The following is a 25,438-nucleotide window of genomic DNA, read 5'->3' as shown; positions in this document are numbered from 1 at the left end:
TCGAAACAACTATTTAAATGCAAGAAATTACTCAACTGTTGAAAAACAACTTTTTCAATGATTTTATCTAGAAATGGGAGGTTTGATATGGGCCTGTAATTGTTCATTACTGAAGCATCTATATTATTCTTTTTTAAGAGCGGTTTAATGACTGCAGTTTTCAGGGCCTGTGGAAAAATACCTGAGTGAGGAGATTTGTTTACTATATGAAGTAGATCTGAGGCCATGCAAGGCAAAACATCTTTGAAAAATCCTGTTGGAATAATATCAAGGCAGCAGGAGGAGCATTTCAGAAGTTGTATAATGTCCTCTAGGTTTTTTTCATTAATCTGATGGAATTGTGTCATGGTGTTTGAATTGATTTTAAGTGGACACAGAGACAACACATTTGCTGTACCTGATGCAGAGGCACTGACTGGTTGTCTGATTTTCTGAATTTTGTCAGTGAAGAAGGAGGCAAAATCATTGCACGCCCTGGTGGATAGAAATTCAGAGGCTACTGTTGTTTTTGTTTTTGGTAATGATGTCAGAGAAGAACGATTGTCGCGCGTTTTTCAATTCCAAATTATAAAGGCCAAGTCTCTCTTTATAGATTTCAAAGTGAACCTGGAGATTTGTTTTTCGCCACCTACGTTCAGCTTTTCAACATTCACTTTTTTCTGCTCTCACGGTCATGGCCTTTCTCCATGGAGATATTTTCTTGCCAGACACTTCCTTTACCTTAGTTGGAGCAATGGCATCTATAACATTTTACATTTTTGAATTAAAATGATCTACTAGCTCATTTACTGAGATGTAGGGGAAAGTGTGGAAGAAAAATTGTAAGTAAACATTTCCCTAGTATTTTCAGTTAAATATCGCTTTGTGGTTACCTCTTTTTGAACATTTTTGTGAACAGAAATAGAGCTCTCAAAGAACACACAGGAATGGTCAGAGAGTGCAACATCAGTCACCACGACCTTAGAGATATTCAGACCCTTTGAGATAATTAAGTCCAGAGTGTGCCCCTTATTGTGCGTGGGCTCCATCACATGCTGAGTCAGTCCATACAGTAGCTATCAAGAACACAAAACAGTTATTTTGCCCCTCTGTCCTGGATGTCAACATGGATGTTAAAATCACCAACAATGACTAGACGGTCAAAGTCAATACACACTATAGACAGCAGTTCGGTAAAATCATCAAAAAAGCTTGCACAGTATTTGGGTGGTCTATAGATATTTAGGAACAGAGCTCGAGAGGAGCATTTCAGCTGAAGGGCCACATATTCAAAAGAATCAAAGTTCCCATAAGATGTCTTCCTGCATTGAAGGGAATCATTGAACAGAATAGCAACTCCACCCCCTTTCTTATGCATTCTTTCCTGACTCATAAAACTAAAGTTGGGAGGTGTTGATTCGATAAGAACAGCTGCACTGTTATTTTGTTCAATCCAAGTTTCTGTAGTTTTGTAGTTTTAAAAGACGTTTTCGTATTTCCCACAATTAGAAGTTGCCAGTATTCAACTGTGTACACCCTGGAGGTTTAGGGGATATGAAACACAGTGGTGTTATCAAATGTAAAACATATAATTAATAAATGGGTGGAAATTGCTTGTGTCCATAACGGGCAGCATTAATATACCCACTTGACAGCGAAGGTCAGAAACAGCTGGTCTTGTGTCTGTGACCCCTCCTGTTGTTCATTGATAAGCCTGAAACATGCACTTGTCAAGGTTCAGAGGCAAATTTTGCAAATATGGCAGTAGCCATCGATCATCTTAAGATAAGATAAGATATACTTTATTGATCCCAAGTTGGGAAATATTTTTGTTACAGCAGCATGTACTACTTTGTTCTAATCCACTACAATTCAGAGGTTAACCTGGTATTTTTACTCCACTACATTTATTTTAGTTATGTTAAGGTTGCTGTTTGTCTGCTCATTAATCTGCCTGTGAGTGTTTTCAGCTGTGTGTGTGTTTATGTAAATGAGCTGTGTGGTTGCGCTAACATCATTGGCTGCCCATCTCCTGGTCCGCCTCTGAAGATGGTGATTGGATTGACGTCGTCCAATCGCAGCGCACAGCCGGCGCACACCTGCTGGGGAGGAGTACAAAGGCCGCGGACTATCACCACTCTGGAGGCTCTGTTGAGGAACAGACGCCTCTCGCTACTTGCTCTTCGAGAAATCTGTTAACTGTGGTAAAACTCGTGTGTAGTGTAGCTTAGTTAGTGTTTAGAGTATAGATTCTTGTTGTGACTGTTGCCCTTAGTTTAGCTGTGTTGTGTATAGATTATTTGTTTAGTTGTACCACTGTTAAAGTGAGGTTTTGTTTCATTCTTTATTTAGTATATTAGTATTTATTTTTTCCTGTATGCCTTTAGACTCTTTTTGAGTCCTCCTTTTGTTTACTTATAAACTTGTGCCCTTTTGGCTCTTTTATTTGTTTCAGGCTGCCTGCCTGCCTTTTTGTTTACCGCTGATACTTAAAATAAATCACTTATAATTATACCAATACCAATCTGGTTGTGTTTCTTCCCTTTAGTTCCCCTAGCTAGCCTAATAAGGAACGTAACATGTTACTTTGCAGATTCTGATTAATGATGTGAAATATAAACAACCCTTAAATCAGACTTTAGTTACACCTGAGTCAAATTCAGGGAAGGTGATTGTACTTTGTCAGACTTAATATTTATCTGTGGATACCCCCAACATTGTTTTCTTATTCAAAAGAAGACCTTAACTTAAAGTATTCTTTAATGTTTAAATAAAGCCTTATTAGTATGTCTGTTTTGCACATCCTCCTGTTAATATCTTTGGACGTCCTGCACTAAACTGTTTTATTGTAGAGATCACTACAGTATATTCTTGATATTATCTATTCTATATTTCTATCATTGACCTTCTACTTTCCGCCTATGAAATTATGTACTCTTAATACTCATCAAATATAACATAATTTCAACAAAATATAACAATTTCAACAAAATATAACATAATTTCAACAAAGAAAATGCAATAACGTTTTTTAACCACTAGGTGTCCCCCGTTATGGTGTGAATATAACCTATCTACCAATTGGATCAAATATAAAAGTCAGCCGAATTAATGTTGATACTGCAAGGAGACGTATTTTGTGAAAATAAATGTAAGATGTTGTGTAATTGCTGATATATTTATGATTCACGTCACATATTCAGTTACGGCGGTACTTCTTCCTGTTTGTCCAGAAGTCTTCTCATCAGGGCTCTATAAATAGAGAACTACGGCAGATGTGTAAGGTGAGACACGGCAGGCAAAAACATCGTTTTTCAAGTACTGGTCAATTTTGAGATTGTGTGCTATTTTGATTCTTTCAGGCTTTTGGAAGGAAAACATACAAAATACACATTTAAGTGTTTATTTTACTATAGTTTGTCTATTTGCGTCTGTAGATTTCTCCTAAATTCACCAAAAGTTAGCATTCTAACATAACGTAAAGTACCGCAACCGCTGTGTGCACCATGTCAACAGGGATATCGTTGGAATGGTCTCTCCTGCACAATCTCATCGGATCCAAATATGGTCATTTCCTTTGTATCAGCAACCAATCGTGAAAGCACAAAGGGGTCTTAAACCAAGAAACGAAATCTCATTGGCTGTTGTCAATTTCTGACAACGTGATTCGTTCAGATGCGTCACGTGGTGTGCTAAAACACTTCCTGGTTAGCTTTCAGCTAGAAATTGAAATCTCGAAATGGCAAAAGAACGGCGAAAAAAACGTTCACAGAGAAGACGACAACAATTGTCACTTGCACGAAGCAAGGTTATACAAAAAACAAATGACCCCGAACATGAAATACCTTCACGGAGTGCGTCGATGCGCGAGCTATCATCCAAAGAACAGGAGGGTTTAGCTAGCGCCTCACTGCAATCTTTAAAGGTCGTTTTCTCAAAATGAGTTTTTTCTCCTACTCTGAGTTCGAAATGTCAACTTCAGTAGCACGTAGAGACACCAAACCTTCCAGTTATATTCCTATCAATATTATGAAGGCTTTTACAGAAGGGTTTGTTCATATATAATTCATAGCCTGAATTATACAACATTGTATACCTAAAAACATGGCGGAAATGGATATTTTAGGGCTGTTGACAGTATTTTCTGATTTATGGAGTGATAAAAAGAGATATCCAATATCCCTTCTGTAAAAGTCTTAGATACTAATATGACTACAAAATGAAACAATTATTTTGAATCTGGCTTTATCCAAAGTTCAGATTTCGATTCCTGAAATGTGTTAAAATATGTGCATATTTAATGAGATAATGGGTAATTTGCATATTTAAACATGCTATTTCAGAAAACTTGTAATACAAAAGACAATTGCCTTATTGTAAGTATATAACTGGAGATATTTCTAGCTGATAACTTTAAGTTACCCTATTCACCTGGGGTGTCTCGCCAGCCGAAACGTGTATTACAATGCCGTTATGTGATGACTTTCAAAGAGAAAAGCAAGAACACTCGGAAAAAAGTATTATTTAATTTTTTTTAAATGTTCAAACTATAGATCCTACATATCGACTGGACGAGGATTCTAAAAGTACAATATACACTTCTCGCTAGAAATCTAATCAAAAAGCGTTTTAATGGCCAAACTATCCTACAATTTAGGATTTTACAGAGAGGGTTATTTGTGAATAAACGACCATCTGTAACGTTTGCATTCAACGGGAGCACTAGAGGCCGAAAACTTTAAAACGTAATTATAGGTCGTATTAAGCGCTTGAACAAACGACACATTTGGTCGTAATAAGGGCTTGAACAATCGGCCCATTTGGTCGTATGAGTTGGAAGACTTGTTGGTATATAAATGTGTGACCAACATGCCTACATACAAAAAACACTCCTGTTGATTCTGATAAATACTCTTTTTTCACAGTGATTCAACAGCCTTGAGGGGAAGAGAGAGGAAGTGAGACAGATTGGAGACCTCGTGTGAAGCGGGGGTTTACCGTGACGCTCCACCCTCTGGTGTTCACTTTTAACTCTCATCTCCACTTTGGCTCTCCTCTTTTTATTCAACCATCTCCCCACTCACTTTCGACACAGTCGGGAACGGGAAGATACCATCCCAGACTGTGGAAATGAGACTGTAAAACAACCAGGGAGCACGGATAAAAGTAATCAGAGAGTAAACAAGACTGCAGAAGGAGTAAATACCTTGGGGGAAAGGTCAAATAAGGGTTCATATGCTGTTTTTAAATCCCTCTTAATGCATCTTGAACTTTTTGCTCACCCACTCTGAGAAGATATTGAATAAGAACTGCATCATCCATGTGATGCTATATTGCCGGTTGGTGCTTGAAAACAGTTCTGTTCCAGTTTGGGGTGTGTGGTGAGGTGTGGTGAACAATGATCAATGCAGAATTGCATTTTAAATACTAAAAGTAATACTGTTAATACTATTACTGAGGGAAAATGGGGAATTGTTGAAATGGGCACAAAATAAACAGCAATTATTTGCAAGGAATTCATAATTCATTTAAAAACTGTTTATTTATTTCTTCAGACTTTCTCAACACTCACTGAGTTGTGAAGAGAGACTCCTCAAAGAGTCACATAAGTCATGTCAGGAAAGACATAAATTGCCTGCTCCTACCTGACCTTTTAGTTTTCCTTCCAAAGCTTCTGTGTGATTTATGTAAAAGTAAACTGACTGTTTGCTCTGATTGTTTTCTGCGTGATGCACAAGGTGGCACCATAACTGTTTTATGCTTACATGTTGTTGTCTCCCCACACTCGTTTCTGAAAGTGTATTTGGCCTAAATCAATCAATGTTTATTTATATAGCCCAATATCACAAATGTTACATTTGTCTCAGTGAACTTCACAGTTTGTACAGAATATCAATATGACACCCTCTGTCCTTGGACCCTCACATCGTACAAGGAAAAACTTCCAGAGAAAAACCCACAGTTTAAAGGGGAAAATGGAAGAAACCTCAGGGAGAGCAACAGAGGAGGGATCCCTCTCCCAGGACGGACATGCGTGCAATACTTGCCGTAAAATGTACGGCATCTATTGTAAAAGTAAGGTGTTTGAAAACAGCTTACTTTAGTACATACAAATTGCTTTGGTTAAATAAAATAAAAAGCAACTGGGGACATTATATGGGAATGTGTTTCTCTTCGATAGCTTAGAGTAATAATCTAGCTCTTTCTTTTGAAACGGATCACTTCTATCAAATAGTTGTTCCAGGGGCTACAAATATCACCTATCTCAGGGAACCTTATTAAAGCCTTTTCTTGGATATTTTAGACAAAAGGACTTTGAACTGCTTTGTTTCTCGAGTTGTCTCCTATATAAATGGTTTAAAAATGCTGATCTTGGTCCGCTGGATAGTTCAGTAGTTAGAGTGGTAATACCCTAGACAGGGGAGTATGCGGAAAAAAAGACAGAAAAAAGTAAGATCAAGCACTTCTCTCCCAATGCTCTCTTCAGGCTGGGGCTACATTTTTAGTCAACATCAGGCTTGGCAATTGGTTGTTTGTCTCCAACCTCCAAGGGAGAATTTCATTGGCTGCAGAGGGCATGGGAGACTGCTCTCTGCTTTCCTATTTACAGTTCATGAGCAGTGCGGGTAAAAGTGCAAGGGAGGAAAATCACAGCAGATTAACGTGCCAATTTCACATGAAGGCAGAAGAGCTCTGGAAAGGATAGATAAGGAAATTCCTATCAAGCCGCTGCCAGCCAAATATGTATCCAATGGCAAAAAAACACACAAACATTTTATAATAAACCACCCGAGTAGTGATGGAGGAGGTTTCACCCTACAGCGTGGATGTGGTATTTTTAGCACAGCTGGTGATAATTACCATCTATTCACCATGTTCTGCAGTAAAAGTCACTATAAGAAATGTCACCATCAAAGCTGTAGAAAAACACACACCTACACAGGTGAACACATGCAGCGCTCACAAAAAATGTACATGCATATAAATAGCTAAAAAAATTAAAGCGACAGTTTGGGATCACAACTTAATAATGCTCAACCATTTTATTTTATTTTCAGGCAACTCAAAAAACAATTAGCAATGAAAAATGAATGGATGTGACATGTGCAAAGAAGTGCTGAAAAACCCTGCTTGACTTAGTATAAATATAGCAGCGTCAACAATGGTTGCATAACCATAGCCAGGCAAAGACAATGAGCTGTATTTACTATGACGACAACAAGTGACAGAAATAAGGACGAAGAGAATATTGAACAAGTCAAGAGTGGATGATAGCACACCATAAGTGCAAAGTATTCAACTGAGCTTTTTTTTAAAATTCAAAATGTATGCCATATGATTTTAGTAGCATTGAAGAGTTAGTGTTTAGGTGGAGATTGTAGACGTGGGTGGTGTATGTTGTGTAATGATGATACGATGCTGGCAAGTGGTGTATGAATATAATAAAACAATAATAATTGTCAGAATATAACTAAATTCACACTGTACAAACAGTATGCATTAGGTTAACAAACACCTGTCCTATAAGGTCATGTCGGCTCTTTTTTAATGTTTTGCTCTCTATAACCAAATCTGTCCTCCTGCTTTTAAATTATCTCTGTAATGTAATTACATTGCATTATACATCCATGCATCTGCCATTACATTAATGGCTGATTAAAGTTAATCGTATTACTGTAGTGACACGCCATGCCAACAAGCATCTGGCATATACATGTACATTGTAATTGTCATTATCATGTTCATCTTTGTCCTTCTCCATCGCTTTCTCCTTCCTCGTTCTCTTTCCCTTTCTATTTACACTCATAGAATACTACACAGGTAAGTGTAATATATATTATTGTATAGATATATTCTGGCTTGATAATGGCATTTCAGCCTGTCCTAGACATTGTACAATTCTGCATTACACTATAGGTACTCTACCAGCCATTATCAGCTCAGAAGCTGTGTCATTAAAGCTGAAACAAAGGGACACTCCCTTCGCTGGATCGACTCATCTCCGCCAAGTAATTACTGGCATAAAGCATCACTGTGAGACCACACAGTGTTACTACCCCTCAAGCAGCATATGAAAACACAAAGGCACAGACAAGTGTCCACAACACAAGTGACACACACATCAAGATGCACACACATCTCCACAAGAAAATGCGCGGGAAAACCACACCGTTTGAGACCCACTGAGAACTTAAGTACTAAGGACTAAGATAACTATCTAAACACTCAGAGAGTCCTTTACCTCACCTGAGCTGAGGTTATCCCGAGCTTGAATGACACACAGAGACCAATCAAGGGCTTTGATTTATGATCTGTATGACAGTGGCCATGTCGGCAGGCCACATCATGTGGACAGCCAGTCACCCTGTGTGAGGCAGGCCACTTAACAGGCCAGAAGGAGGCGAGATCATAGCAAGGGAGCGAGGGATCATTGTCCACAAATTAATCGATCGCAGATGGCGTCGTGGTCACGGACGAATACAACAACAACAAAAAACTAAATGGGTCGCGAAATATACTTGGGCGACCGTTAATATACCTGGGCGGCCCGCCCAAGTATAGTCTATGTGTGGGAAACCCTGCAGTATTCAGTTAACTATTTATGTTATGTGCACATTACATAGACTTGCTAATATTCTACCTACTGCTTGGGACTTTGAGTCTTCAAAATGTCCAATGTCACAGACTGGGACTTACTTTAGAGTCAGTTGTATTTACATTCAGTATGACTTGTTATGATTCAATGTAAAAGAGTATACTGCTCAATAAATACTGATCACTTCACCACCTCTCTTGACATCTAGGCGCTTGAGAGTGAGTCAGAGGCAGAACACAGGGACAGTGGAGAGAGGTCCATTGCTGAGGTGAGTGATGAATAAAGGGAAATGACAGTTTAGAGTAAATTGTGATGTGGACTCTCATCCCAGAATTTTAAGGAAATCAGTGGGGATATTGAACAGGAAGCATTTCAGTCAAGGGGCATCATATGACCAATATAGACAGAAGAGCAACATTTATTTGAACATTTAAGTCAATGATACCATTCCTAGGTGAACTTAACATCTGTATGGAGTCAGACCAGTCTCAATATTAATAAATGCTCACAGAAGGATTCACAAATGTATTTTGCGATTTATATATAAATGACTCTCCACAACAATATCTCTCAATGCACTCACACATATTTATTGTTGTATATAAATGTACAAAAAATGGGCATTTAAACTGCTTTTTATTCATTCAAAGACGGCTCTGAATTAATAATCAAATATGTTTCCTTTCTTTACTACTGGATGAAATTACAAAATGTACCCATCATTTTCCTCATGCTAGTATAGCCACATAAAAGTATCAAACGCACCAAAATACAGGAAATCTACTTCTTTTTTTTCGTGGGGGGGGGGATCCCCAAACCCCCCGTTAAAAATGCCCCCCCACTTTCAGGATGCTTCCTACGCCCATGGGTTTGGTTCACATGCATCGACAACAACACAAATGTAAAATTAAGATTAATAAAAGTATACAGCACAAACTCACATTTACAACCTGTACAGGGAAACATTTATGATGTACTCCACTTGCATGTGTGTTTGAACAGCTTCTCTAAATTGATGTGTTCAGTTTGATGAGGGTGCGTACTGCAGTGAATCTCTGTTGAGAGTTTCCTCACTGTCCAATGAGGAGCAGGTGGTACTCTTACTGGACCAACAGGAGATGGTTGTTGGCTAATAAACATATAAACACAGGAAGACAAATACATATTTTGATTAAATATAACCATTTCCTTTACTGACTGATCTCCTGGTGTATGTGTTGATTCAGCTGGTGATATACTTATTTTCCATAATGATGTTCAAACCAGATTGTACTTGTGCGATTCTAGTGGTTGCATTACACTTTTTATGGCCATCATTTTGAGGGAGAGCATTGCAAACAGTTTAATTAAGATATGTCTGAATGGTTTACATTATGGTCTAAATGTGGAACCCTTATTTTTCAGTGCAAAATTCTCTTGACAGAGGAATTTTTGTATCCAGCTTAAACTCTATGTTAGGAACAGCAGCTTATTTATTTTCTTACATCAAACACCACTAAAGCCGCAGTATCTCATTGTGATGTTGCGTTATCTGTAAGCCTGCAGCTAATGATTATTATCAATTAAGTATTTTCTTAATAAATTGATTCAACATTTAATAACAGTGTATCCTCATTATCATTTGGAGTTTATTCTTGAAAATGTGTGAAACAATTAATTTACAATCTAAATATTTGCTGAATAATAATACGTTGATTAACACCATCTTAAACATTTAGGTTCACACCAAGTCTTGCTCCTCTCAGAAGCATTTTTAACGTGCTACGTTGTGGGATATGCCTTAAAACAGGGAATAAATGTGTTAAGCGGAGGGAAAGATAAAGAGCTGGACAGTTAGTGGTTACATTTAGTAATTTATCCACTTAAATGGTCTATGATAGAAGATAAAACCACCGGGCATTCAATGTAATGCTTTAAATCTCTCAGGTCTTCAGGGACTGGTCAGCTTTCTGTCCCCAGAGTCAGAACTAAACATGGTAAAGCAGCGTTTAGTTATTATGCTCCAAATATCTGGAACAAACTCCCAGAAACCTGCAGGTCCGCTGCAACTCGGACTACTTTTAAATCCAGACTAAAGACTTTTCTTTTTGCCGCTGCTTTTAATTGAACTATTCACATCTTAAACTGCACTGTAACTTTTATCTTTTAATGTTTCTTTTATTATCTTTTCTTTTTAATGACTGATTTTAAATGCCATTTTCTTAATGTCTTTCGTTTTTTGTAAAGCACTTTGAATTAATTGCCTTTTGTAAAGAACTTTGAATTGTGCTATATAAATAAACTTGCCTTGCCTTGCCTTGCCTTGCCTTGCCTTGCCTTGCCTTGCCTTGCCTTGCCTTGCCTTGCCTTGCCTTGCCTTGCCTTGCCTTGCCTTGCCTTGCCTTGCCTTGCCTTGCCTTGCCTTGCCTTGCCTTGCCTTGCCTTGCCTTGCCTTGCCTTGCCTTGCCTTGCCTTGCAGAGCTGACAGAGTAAACACCAACCACCACGGGCACAGACACACACACATAACGCTAGCCACACATACACTTTATAAGTAGTTTAGCAGAAAACACTCCCAAGTCGGCTTTCCATCACATTTCCTTTTTAAAACTCAAGTTTCTGCACTTGCTCCTCCTACTTTTATAAACTCTGTTTTGAAAGACACAAATGCACCCTCTCTCTCTCTCTCTCTCTGTCTCTCTCTCCCTCCCTCACACACATGCACACAAACACACACTCACACACAAACACACACTCACACACAGACACACACACACTACAAAGCTGCACTCTAAAAATTAAAGCTGCTCAAATGGATTTGAGGCAGAACCATGAGAGCAGAGGCTGGGTTTGAGGCTGTGTATATGCAGATATGATTAGCTGCATTCATTCGCCCAAGTCTGCAGAAATGAGTCTGGAACTCCCAGGGAGTAGTTTACATGTTTTAGAGTTGTTTTGTAGGAATATAACAATGATATAATACAATTTATAATTTAGGGTTTATGTTTCAAACTCTAAAAATGTGTTCTCAAACAGTAATGTTCAGCTTTAAAACTGAGGATTAATTTCTTTACATATGACAATATACTGTATGTAAGATGCATCCCACAAACAATTTAGTGTTTACAAATAACTATCATACATCTGTAGACACAATTATGATGCCCTTACTGAGCAGAATATATGTTTTTCTGAGACTGATGATTAAACATCAAACTCCTGAATTAACCTAATCATTCATTTAAACTGAATGATTAAATAATTACAAAAAATAATAATGGTAATAGGCATTACATTTCAATCAAATAACTTTATCTATTAATATAGAGAACAGGCCTAAAGAAATTGCATAATTTTCCATTAGGGCAATTTGAATATAAGCAACTTGTCAACTTCTCCTAAAAGCAATGACGATACTAGTAGCAATACACAACCAAACTAAAGAAACTAAAATATGTTGGACCAGCTTTTGTCAATTGAAAAATTGAATCTATGACCAGAGGAAAGTTCTGTACAAAAACTAGTGAACCCCGACCCTAATTCACAATAGCTCCCATCCAGAACGTAAGGTCAACTTACTTGGAGAAAACCATGGAAACAATTTTGGGCACCTTGCGTTTCCAATATCTTTTTGGCACACACTGACAAAGCATGCCAGACCCAAAGTGCACCAACGCATTGAACACAGAGCAATAGCCACACGAGTTGAGTTTAACATTACAACGTTTCTTTCGGATATGTGCAAAATTATGAAATGCCTTGCAGTACTCTGCACCAATTGAAATCCAGATACGATTCTCTAAATTACAAAGAGCGAGGCCTACTTCTCAGGATATTGAACACATGACTTTTGTGATTCATGTACAGTATGGCTTTAAAACAACTCCTCATGATCTCCTCATAAGCTCTCAGTCATTCTAATTAGTTTTCTACCCCCTGCATGCATACACATCTATTGATGTGATGACTTTCATGAGAAACCTTTCTAATTAGTCTATTAGCAAGATGTCGTGTCTCGCTTTTCTATGTGTTGTTTTGCCTAGATTGTTGCATAATTAAACTAGAGCGACCCATAAATCCACAGAAAATGATCGCTTGTTGGGTAGGATTTTCGTTTGTTCAATTATTTAAAAAAACTCTTGTTTATATAATCGTCTTTATTTGCATGTTTGTTTGTTTGTCAGTTTTGGTGTGGGACTGTGAAAACCTGATAGGGTGTCTGCAGTAGACCGAGACGTATGCTGCCAAAATGATTATAGAGAGAAGTGGACAAATACACTTTTAAAAGAGAAAACACTGTTAAGCTTAGTGAAGCGAAACAGACTGCAGAACACGATTCCTAATGCCTTTTCTCGCTGTCTCTCCTCTGTTCTGTTACAGAGGGCCTTTTTATTCTCTGAACCCTTTCTCTCACTGGGGTTTGATCACAGAAGCTCTGGCTTGTCAAGGATACATTTGAACATGATTTCGTTATTAGCTTACAAGAACAGGGAATGAACCCATCCATTGTAATAATATTGATGTGGTCAGATTATACTGGAGATGTGGATATATTTACACATACCTGCAGGTCTGGATCCTCTTCATGCTGTAGGTGGGCTTCCTCTGCTGCCTCTACCAGTCTCTACAGGAGGAGGGGGGAGAAAAAACAGGGTGTGAAAAAGAGAAACAGCTACATAAAATTAGCTTTACTATTGGCTGTATAAGTACCCCTTAGCACTAGAACAACTCTGCAAGCCCTAAGGACACACAACCACACACACATAAATATATATACAGATAACGGACAGACATTTGGCCATCTCGTGGAATGAGGCTATTTCTTTAAATGGTTTAGCATTAGAGGAAATGACTGCCTGGGGTCCTTAGACAGTACTACAAAAAACTCCATCACCACTTCATGCTGTTTTACACATGCACACACACTCTTAAATAAATGGAACTGGTATCCTGACAATGGGCCGATGTATTCAATTAAATGCTGTTTGTATTCAACATATATTATCTACTAGAGTTCTAGAAAGGCAACTACTGTAACAGTTTGCTTGTTTATAAAACAGCCAGAAGCAGGTTTCTCGGTTTTTCTGTCATCAGCACAGGTGAGCAAAATTAAAGGCACCATTCAATGTAGCGTTTCTAATTGATTTCAGCACTAGTGAATATGGGTATGCACGTTCAACACAAGAACAAGCTATACACAACAGATAAATATACACGTACTGTAGGTGCATACACTGAAGTGTAGACATACACATGTATGCCTCAGCTATATATCCCAATATATACCTATATATACATTTATGCATTCAAATATCCTAAGATGTTTGTTCAGGGACAAAGCTACTGCTAAAGCAACATCTTCTTCTTATTATGTATTTTAAAGTCATGTATCTAAGACCAGAAAGCAATACTGTGAGGAGTGGACTGAGGGGGTGATGAGTCATTTGCTATTAGGGTGCAGGGCGCGGCATGGCTCTGTCATGTTTGAGAGATTGGAGGTAGGGAGGCAGATGATTTTTGCGGCATGATGTGTGCTGGAGATGGATGACATGGTAAAGAAGCACAAGAGCATGGGTTCAATCATGTGAAGAAAAAAAATGTGTTTGTAAAGCAACACCAGAAGGTGAGGGGCAACAGAGAGAGTTAGCTGGGGTCGTTTATGGTGTATTGAATGAAAATCTGAGTTAATTGTCTATAATGAGTCATTGAAATTGAGTCTTTTTGAGCTGGCAACTGTCTTGACAAGGAAAGAAGTATGATTTGATCTACTGTTGGATGTGTTTAATGTGCTTCAAACTATTTATTTAGCTTGTCATTCTTCAGTTTGGGGTAGTTTTCTGTGCAACAAGAGGCTTAAAAAGCTGTAACAGAGGTATTAACACTGAGGATGCAACATAAGTTATGTGACCATGGTTGAGGTGAAGAAACGATACCGTTTTTTGTAAAGAAGGTGTAAACCGGGGTCTCAAACTCAAGGCCAGGGGGCCAAATCCGGCCAGCGACTTCATTTTATGTGGCCCCGCAAGAGCTTGCAAAGAATATAATACGTTTATTATATGGTTACATGCCACTTTACAGAAGCAGGTTGCCCATAAACTACATGTCCCACAATGCATCTCGTTTTGTGACATGCGCACTGAAGAGACTTGCAATTATTTGCCCTGGACTTCTGCTTTCAGACGTAGTTAATTATTACTAAGTTATTATCCTATCCGATAATAATCCAATTCAGAGGCAATAATGTAATATAATACATTATTTTATATATATATATTATATATTTATATAGTTACAACCGGCCCTTTGAGTGCAACCTTTATGTGAATGTGGCCCGCGATGAAGTTGAGTTTGACACCCCTGGTGTAAAGGAAGGGACTGAGGACAACAGCATCGAGGAGCTCTGGTGTAGGTTTTGCTACTTGACGATGTAACCGGTTTAACTCTGAGGAAATCGTACTGAATAAAGAAAAATCTAAAATAATATTGCTTGGCATATATCAGCAATTCAAACGGCTAAAGGGAAAAGCCTGGTGGAAGATTATTGTGTAACAGCTTCTCACATTCACACACAGGCACTTCGTTCTATTTCCTACTGTGATTTGCATGGTATGTTCTCATAGCAAGTAATTTCCCTCATTCACAGCTGGCCCTGGTGTCTATGAGTTCTGGTAATTCACTTCCATTTCGCATTTCCATTCAAATGGCTTTACCCGTAAAAGTACTGCAATCAGCCCGGCTTATTTCAGCTGAGCCTTGTGTGTACATGCATGGGTCTGTGTGTGTGTGTGTGTGTGTGTGTGTGTGTGTGTGTGTGTGTGTGTGTGTGTGTGTGTGTGTGTGTGTGTGTGTGTGTGTGTGTGTGTGTGTGTGTGTGTGTGTGTGTGTGTGTGTGTGTGTGTGTGTGTGTGTGTGTGTGTGTGTGTGTGTGTGTGTGTGTGTGTGTGTGTGTGTGTGTGTGTGTGTGTGTGTATGTGTGTTTGCGTGCGTGCATGCGTGCGTGCGTGTGTGCATGTGTGTGCAGGCAGGCTGTTTTGGGAAGTGAACGCCGTAATCTAGATCCTGGCCAATCATTTTCTTCACCATAGCAACACACCTGGCCATTGCATATCATTGCATATCATTCTATGCTTGGCTCAATTCGGCTATCAATTCATGGATACATTCTGATTGCTTCCTGGTCTGATAAGAGAACAGCAGAAGACACAGTTAAGGCCTCTGTGTCCTCGCTGGCCTGGACTTCTTAGATCTTTTTTTAAATCAAAAAGAAATGTCTTGCCTGTGTGAAAGCACGTGTACATCAGGCATTGAAAGGCACCACACATACCTGAGGAAGGTGCATCTGCTTGAAATCCACAACAAAGCATGCGCTCAGAACAAACACAGATAAGGATGGTGGAATAAAGGGAGGATGAGAGAGGAATGAGAGAATAACATTCTCTAAAGGTCTGCACACTTAGCCCCACACTCTCAGCGAAATGTCAGGCGCTACCTGTGAATCTAGTGTCGATTAAAACACACTTTTCAGCACTTGTGAGTGGTTGATGGTGTGTGTGTTTGCAATTTAAAATGTTTTTCTCAGCTGACACCTGTTAAGATATTAGCTCTTTGACCAATTTTGTCTTACAGGCGTGTTTGAAAATGTCAATCATTGAATGTGAGAGTAGGTATATCAATGTGTGATTATGAATGATGAAATCTAAATTAATTTGAGGCGTGTGTGTGCATCCATATGCAGATGTGCAATGGCCTGAAAAATGCGCCTCATTATGGAATGTTTAATGTAGCTCTCCTGTGATTGAGTCTATTAATCTAACATATGTGTACATAGGAGAAACACCTAGCGTTAACAATCACACAACATTACCTCTACATCACACGTCCCATGTTAATGTAATCTCTAGTGAACATTTAAGCACTTGATTACCACCTTTGAAGGATCTATTCTGGCACATTATCCGAGTAGTATAACTAACCATGCAGGAAGACAGGAGTGAAAGCTCTAGGGTAAAAATAACTTGCATAGTAGCAGGGAGTTTTTCAATTGGAAAAACAGATTAGAGATAAGTATGTACTACTCACTCCTGTGAATTTCAATTCCAGCCTATCACCAGGATGAACACTCCAGGTGGTGCATTTGTCTTTGTGTGTATGTTATGTTGTTGTGGGCGTACGCTGATGTGTGTGCTGTCTATCTGCATGTGTTTGTGTGTGTCTAGCATATATTTAAATTAGCCTGCCATGTCTTTTTTGTCAATAGGTAGTCCTGCCAAAGTTTATGATGGAGGGAGGAAATTACTTTTTCTTTTCTCAAGTCATTCTGTCAAGGCTGGGACTTGGTATGAGATGACAGCAATAATTAAACTGGCACAGTCAGAGAGGCAGGCCCTGTTGTGTCCCTGAAAACACACGCTCCTACACAAACATGCACATTCACAAGCCTTCACTTCAGCTGACAGGGTAAAAGCCTCACACAGAGCTAACGAGACTTGCTGGAGCAACTGGATTAGATTTGTTAGCGATAGTAGAAAGGTCTGGCATCTCTCTACCTGATTACAGATCCCTGATGGTTTCCTCAGCTCAAACCTGATTAGACCAGATCGGACTGGTCTACTTTGGATCAGACTCAATTTGTTATTTTATTTACTCTGGCTCGTTTCATTTGTTGATTTTGTCTTTTAATCAAACCACAGCATCAAAATGTGTTTTTGGAGTTCACAAGTTCTCATCTAGCCCCCCCCCCCCCCCAGTGCTTTGACAGCACTTTCTATGATACTTTTAAGCTGTCAGGTTGGCGGAGGTGAGGAAACACAGAAAATGATGCCTTTAAAAAAGAAATTACAGCAACAATATCATTTATAAATTCAGCTCCGACTAATATTGCTTGACAAACAGGTATTTAATCAGATTTGGGTCCCTGTTTGAGACAGAATCGTATTTTCTCTGACCACTTTTGGCCTGACTTTTTGAGCCGGAAAAAAAATCGCACTTTCCCAATGTTCTTCCAGATCCTTCCGTGTTGAAGTCAAAGGATGTCTTGCCCCTGGATTAAACCTATTTTCCGTTCCTATTTTTTTTATATTTCCTCCTGTCTCCTTTCGCCCGCCCATTCAATTTCTCTGACATTTGGACTCAGTACCTAACCCTTTCATTATCTGACATCCTAAGATTATGATTTTCCTGACAAAGGTTTCAGCTTGTTTACACTTTCAAAAGTTCATAAACGATCCCCTTCATTTAGCTGTCAACATGATTGGCCTATTGTTTTTGTGCCGTACTTGCTGTTTGGTATCCTGACGTATGAAGCCATTGACCTTAACAAATTCCTATCCATTATGAATGCAACACTAGAGCCGTGAAAGTTGGTGAAAGCTGTCATAGAGAGCCGAGGTATGCTAACAACCGTTGGCAGAGAAGCAGAGGAGGGGTGGACGGTGGGTCACATACATTATTGACTGGTAGAGGAAGTCTTAGACTTTTTTTAAGCAGTGCATTAAGCCTTGCCTCGGCAAATTCCCTCCACCAAGAGGAGGGGAGGGCAGTGGCCTGAATCTGAATGTTCTCCTGAGGTAGCAGAGAACAAGACCACAGTCAACTCCAGTTCTAAATAAACTTGCATAAAAACATTCCCAGAGATGCTGTGTGCTGTTGGTTCAGCATGCATTTGTACTTAACTCCTTATTTTATTATACAACTATCTTTAGGGAAACATTTACCAGTACATTTAAGTAACAGAGTTGATATGTCATGCACAATTCGCAGCGACCCATATAAATCAGCTTTGCCTGCATGTATAAACCTTTCACCTCTAAATGTCTCTAAATGTTTGAAGCTTTAACTACAGTATGGCTAGAATATATGCACAACCTTATATAAAATATGCTACCCTTTTTCTCTTGAATAATTTGGCATGCTTCTGCTTGGCCAGATGTATAGGTGTTCCTCTGTTGCAAGAGGAAATGCTAACTAAGCCTTGGCCTGCTGAATCAGGGCATGTCCTGTGGGTCTTGGTTCTGCCAGGGGCCTGATCCGTGGAGGCCTGAGCTGTGTTGAGCAGGATTGGATCAGGTCAGCCCATCAATAACCCTGGGGACAGCAATTAATATTGTCAAACCAGCCAGAGAAGAGTTGCAGCATCAACAAAATGGAAAAGTGCTCTGTGACACTTTACCTCCTCTGTTTTGCACATTTAGATTGGGTACAAGCCAAGTAGTCAAAGCATAGTGGAAAGACGGATACAAAGGGAAAGACTGAGAGAGGGGGGGTAGTGTGCTTTGAAATATCAAGTCCCAATAATCAATACTTGACAGGTTCTCAGCAGTTCTGCTGACCCAAAGGGAATATAAAGCGAATATGAAGTGCTTAACCCACACTTTTATTTCATGCCTCGACTGAACTTTTGATCTCTTTTTTTTATATTTACCTTTCCTCGTCTTGCTTTCATCATCCCCCATTTCATCACTGTAGAAAACAATCTCATTTCTCTTACTTCTTGGTGTCAGGAATACAACCAGCGACAAGGCAGAGGCAGCTAGTATGTCACGACTCTACGTCTTCATTACTAGCCATCAGACTTAACAGACCCACACATACACACACACACACACACACACACACACAAATACAAACACACACACACACACACACGTGGCAATGATATGAGACTGAGGACAGCTAGGGAAATGAGGGGAGCCGTCCTGTCAGCTCAGTGTGACAGTGTGGTATGTCACGGAGGAGGACAAGACTGCAGAGCCAGAGCACACCGTTATAATCCTGATCAGAACTACCGACAAACGTGGACAATTCCTTGATAAGCAAGTTCAGCTCTTATATATTGTATAAATGACAAAGGAATCAAAACGTGTATTTGGAGTAACATCAAGGTTGTTCTGTTTTGACATGTTTTATTAATGTGAGAACAACAGGAGTTCAACAAAATAGTCATAATATCACAAAGAAAAATTACTTGGTCAATAAGCTTTGTCGCGTACTCGGAAAGAAAACTGCAATGTTACCATTACCAGAAAAGAAGAAAAAGCTTAAATAAGACCCAAGTCTTAACTAATCAGCATTGCTGAAATGCTGAATTTATGTTTAAAATTCCTTGTATATGTCAGCAAATGAAAATTACATTTGATAGAAGGTTTTGCCGGCAGAGAAATTCCATTTAAAGTCCTTTGTGTGTCTTTTATTTCTAACATACACCCATGCAGACTTCCCCTGCACTACACTGGTAATCATGTTGAGGCCTACAGAGGCGTAGCTGCCACAGGTAAATGATATCAGCAGGTACAAAGCATGCAGAGGCCGAATGCCATTACAGGAGAAACAGCCCTAGCAGCAAGGCATCCACTCTGCTTTGAAGTGCATTTGCCACATGAAACACAGGCGTACTTGACTTCAAAGAGGGCATTACAATAGCTTCATGCCTTTCAACTTCGATAACAACATGTTCACTATTTCTTTTAAACGTCTGCCGTTTCCACAATTTCCAGCCTGAAGACAAGCTTTTTGGAGGAGAGATTGAAAGAGGAGAGGAGAGAAGCTGATGTCTGCCAGAAAATGATAAAATACCAACATCTCAGGAACTGATAAAGGTTATAGTAATTAAAAGAGTAACAATGGCGAGCTGAGATGTTTGCTGAGCCCAGGAATAAACACTTTAATACACAAACATGTCAATTAAGCAACTAACAAGGACACACAATGCCCGTTGAATGTACATGTTTACTTTAAAACATTGTTTCATTGGCCAATCAATTCATCATATTAAATGTTTTTCGGCCATATCCTTTTTCTCTCTTCAGATGAGAAGCTAAACACAGGAATTAAAGCACAAAATGTCTCTCACCTAAACATTTAGATTTTTTTTAAACACATCAACTACTATGCACACATACATAAACAGTTGAACCTTTTTACAGCAAAGGCTGCTGTCTCTCAGCAGGTGGTGTCACGCGATAAAAAGGGGGAATCGACGGGGAGATAAAACCACGTTGACGGACAGGGGAGAGCGCCTGAACGGAAATTGAATCGCTGAAGCGCCACATATACTTTGGCAAAAGGAGAGAGATGAGAAGAGGCGGAGCAGAGAAGGGAGACAGACAAAGGAGCAAAGGGTGCTTAAGGAGAGCAGCGAGACCGCACACTAAGACAGATGGATGAGAGATTGGGAAATAAAAGCAGAGATAAATTGAAGAATGATGAAGAGAAAGATGGAAAATGACACTTTCATTGTATGTTCTTGAGTGACAACAAAAAGGTCAACTGTCAGCGTTGAGGAAGAGAAAGTTGGAGGAAGTGGACTCATGAAAGCAGAGGACCAGGGGTTCAATTCTCCACAGGTCTCGGCATGGAGCCTCTTTTTGACTCCTTTTTTCTTCTTACAGTAAACACAATGTACAACATTATTTTGTATTACAGCTGATTTTTATTCCATATTTCATTCCTCTATTTCATTCCATTGCAATGTAAATACTGTTATATTTGACTATATATTTTTAATTATTTTAAATATTTTTCTAGTTCTCTACCTGTGTTTTTAATTCTTGTTTTTATGCACCATGACACCAAGTCAAATGCCTCGTACGTGTAAACCTACCTGGTAATAAACCTGTTTCTGATTCTAATTCCTCCTGTTCCTCCCACAGCTTTCATTTGTCTTTACTAAAGCCTAATTCCATCAACTCTGTGACCAGTGTACCATCTTATCTTCTCATTAACCTCCATAATCTTTACTTCACATACACAATTGCACACACTACCCCTCAGATATGTACAATGATCAGGCTTCTTGGGGAAGTAGCTTTATAGAAGCAATTAGCCAACTGAGTCCTCATATCTCCGGGGATTGATGACAGTCATGACGAGATGGCACACACAAAAAACTGTTGTGCGATTGAATATATCTAATCTCTATATAATATAATTAGAATAGGATACATATTCTTGAAATGCCAGGCTTCTATATGTGCTCAGTGACGACTTTTGTACATATGGACGGGAGGAAGTGAACGCTTTTAAGGGGAATGTTACTATGAGACTGCAACAACTATGGTCCTGTAATCTCAGTGGTCAGAGGCACAATACACAAGAGATAATAACATAGCATAAATACAATTAAAGCAAGGAAATGGTTTGTCACTTTATATGCCCCTCTCCTCCCTCAGATGGTATCCTTAGACCAGACTCTCAGAGAGAAATCCAATTGATGTTAACATCACCATGTTGTCCTGATAAGATCCATCACCTGGAGCCAGAAAGGCAGAGCACCCTGGACACATCCCTACCTGCACCTGGCCCACACACACACAAACACACACACACACACACACACACACACACACACACACACACACACACACACACACACACACACACACACATTCAAACTAAAGTATGTTCAAGCACACTGACAACCTTGGTGGATAAAACATTCTGATCTTTTAAGATAACACACTATAAAAATACACAAAAATGAATGAAAGTATGGCTTCCCTAATCTGAAGTTAAAGTACAAATAAGTATTAAGAGTATAAAACACGGTTTAGGTACTCATTATGTAGAGTGGTTTCTTTCATGGTAATTTTGTTCACATAGTTATTGGATTTAAATATTTGATATGTTATACTTACATTTGATATAAATGCATATTTGATAAGCAGATCATATGTCTGCTTGTAAAATAGTAATCTTTAAGGTAATTGTTGACTGTAACTGTCAAATAAATAAAGTGGATTCAAAAGTAAGCACAACCTCGATCCAGAGGTTTTAGCCAACTATAGACCTATTTGTAATCTTCCGTTCCTCTCAAAAATTCTTGAGAAAGCGGTCGCAAAACAGCTGTGTGATTACTTAAAAAACAATGATTTATTTGAACATTTTCAGTCTGGCTTTAGAACACATCATAGCACAGAGACAGCTCTGGTTAAAGTCACAAATGACATTCTAATAGCCTCAGACAAGGGACTTGTCTCTATTCTTGTTTTGCTCGATCTCAGTGCTGCATTTGATACTATCGACCATGATATCCTATTGCAAATACTGGAGCACTTAGTTGGCATAAAGGGAACTGCTTTAGGCTGGTTTAGGTCCTATCTATCTGAACGCTCTCAGTTTGTACGTGTTAACGATGAATCTTCCACGCAAACCAAAGTTAGCCATGGAGTGCCACAGGGTTCAGTGCTCGGACCTATTTTGTTCACATTATATATGCTTCCGTTAGGCAATATTATAAGGAATCATTCTGTAAACTTTCATTGTTATGCGGATGATACTCAACTATATTTATCAATCAAGCCTGATGAAATTAATCATCTAAATAAAATTCAAGAGGCAGGGGTTCCCAAACTTTGCCCTGCCAAGGACCCCCATATATCATTATCCTCCCCTGTTTTGTTTTTTTTAAATGATGTGTACAAGTGCCTCGCGATGGAGCATGCAGTGTGTTGCTACTACATTGGGGCCTTCTGCCTGATCAAAGCTGTCACTCCGCTTGTTTTGCCGGTCATAGCCCCACTGCCCCATCTGAACACACACCCACACAACGAGACCAGTCAAGTCCATTTGAGATGATGTACTCATCTAAAACTTGGGAAATGTCTCTTCATGTGGTCCTACCTTCCAGTGCTTTGCAAAATAATATTTCCTCAACAAAGTTGTCTTCTGAAATAAATCTGATGTATGCAAGCAATTCTGCGACATTTGCTACATCAATTTTTTCCCTCAAACTTTGCGTAACCCCCCTGGCGCCCACTTTGAAAAACACTGCCTTAAGGACTTAAAAACATGGATGACCTTACATTTTTTTATGTTAAACACGACCAAAACTGAAGTTATTGTACTTGGCCCGAAGAATCTACGAAACAAATTATCTAAAGATATACTAACTATGGATGGCATTAATTTGGCCTCCAGTGAGACTGTAAGGAATCTTGGTGTTATATTTGATCATGATTTATCCTTTAACGCCCACATAAAATCAATTTCAAGGACCGCCTACTTCCATCTACGTAACATTGCAAAAAACAGGCATATCTTGCCTCAAAACGATGCAGAGAAACTAGTCCATGCATTTGTTACTTCAAGGCTGGATTATTGTAACTCCTTATTATCAGGGTGTACCAAGAAGTCAGTCAAGTCGCTTCAGCTGATTCAAAATGCTGCAGCTCGTGTACTAACCAGAGTTAGGAAAAGGGACCACATTACTCCTGTTCTGGCTGCCTTACACTGGCTCCCTATAGAACACAGGATAGAATTTAAAATTCTTCTTCTCGCCTACAAAGCCCTTAATGGACAGGCGCCATCTTACCGTAAAGAACTCATTATACCCTACTGTCCTACTAGGGCATTGCGTTCCAAGAATGCAGGGTTGTTGGTTGTTCCTAGAGTCTCTAAAAGTACAATGGGAGCCAGAGCCTTTTCTTATCAAGCTCCACATTTGTGGAATCAGCTTCCAGTTTGTGTTCGGGCGGCAGACACCCTATCCGTTTTTAAAAGTGCGCTTAAGACCTTCCTTTTTGATAAAGCTTATAGTTAGGGCTGATTAGATTCCTCCCCTAGTTTTGCTGATATAGGCTTAGTTTGTCGGGGGACATCTTACTTCTTCCTTCTCTCTGTCTATACCTGTGTGTACTGTAAGGAAATATTTGTATGTATTCATGCAAACTGTGAAGAAGCTTGAAAATGATTTGTGTAGAAAACTGGGCTGGTTTTGGGCCTGCTAACATGTGGTTTTTTGAGGACAAAGGAAGAGGGGGAAGGTCAGGAGTTAACATACAGTCATCCCTGATGTGGGGTGTTGATGATAATTTGGGCAGCCAATCACTGGTCTGGAAGGGAGGCACAGATAACTCCTCCGGTCAGCGAGGTATTTAGACAGGAACCCCGTTGTGTGCTCGCCCTCTTTCTCCTCTGGCTGGCTGGCTGGCTGGCTGGCTCACGTGAGTATCAGGTAAATGTGGGATCCCACAGAACTGTATGTAATTTGTACTGTATTGATTGTACTTGATTGTATTGCATTGTATATTACCATTAAAGTGGATTATTGTTTAACGGTTAAGTGTATGCTCTGGATTCCCTTCATGTAAGATAACAGCTATGTTTAGGGACGCGGGGGGATTTGGAAATGCGGCCAAGTTATCATTTAAATCTCCTAACAAATGGTGATCTCCGACGTTTCTGAATAAACATGAGCTGTGGAGGGATTCAGACGACCACACTGGGTCGGGAACAAGCACTTTTAGACGCCTCGGACAATAGCAGGGCCCTGTAGGATTGTCTGTAGGCGTTTCAGAGTGTTTTTGAAGTTTGAATGGAGTATACAATGCATATTTTTTACCATGTTAGGAAAGTTATATATAACATGTGAACGTTGATCGCAAGGTATAGAGAGTCCTGCGTGACGAGAAATTAAAGCAGTTTAGCGTGGATCTTCAGGTAGTTTAGTCCTGAAGTGGCGTGGGAGCGGTGCAGTTCGTGGGCTGTGAGGTGTGAGTCCCACACGACGGAACCTGGATGATCGATATTTCAGATCGATCCGCCGTTTAAAACTGGGGGTAAATAAGAGTCCAAGACCAAATAAGCGAAAGTGTCAGCGGACTTTTATCTGTTAAATCCTTGGGAGAGAGCGCTAACGTCACCTACATTGTGACGAGACCGGCTCCCGTTTCCCTTGTCTGTAAAAATTAATTTGAAAGGCTGACGTAAACATAACGTTGATCGCAAGGTAGGCAGAGAGTCCTGCGTGACGACATATGTAGCACGTTATCAAGCCGGACAAACTGTACGGGGAATAAATCTGTGTGATTTTTACCTAAATAACCTGTGTGACCGATTGTCTGTGATAATCAGACATTCGCTCAGAAGAGTGAAGCTCATTTGTGCTCT

At 39.4% G+C, this 25,438-nt stretch overlaps 1 protein-coding gene across 2 annotated transcripts in view; it reads right to left on the bottom strand.

The window, feature by feature from the left end:
* cacna2d3a (calcium channel, voltage-dependent, alpha 2/delta subunit 3a) overlaps window positions 1-25,438 on the bottom strand; it is a 140,913-nt gene that overhangs the window by 77,168 nt on the left and 38,307 nt on the right. For both annotated transcript variants that reach the window (XM_034087218.2, XM_071203773.1), the window contains one exon: window positions 13,119-13,178. In XM_034087218.2, the coding sequence (XP_033943109.1) occupies window positions 13,119-13,178 (60 nt within the window). The remainder of the gene's footprint in view (window positions 1-13,118; window positions 13,179-25,438) is intronic.

The sequence above is a fragment of the Pseudochaenichthys georgianus genome, chromosome 7 (assembly GCF_902827115.2).
Source record: "Pseudochaenichthys georgianus chromosome 7, fPseGeo1.2, whole genome shotgun sequence".
Lineage (NCBI taxonomy): Eukaryota > Metazoa > Chordata > Actinopteri > Perciformes > Channichthyidae > Pseudochaenichthys > Pseudochaenichthys georgianus.
The sequence above is the reverse complement of the archived record's forward strand: the minus strand, read 5'-3'. Positions and strand labels throughout refer to the sequence as shown.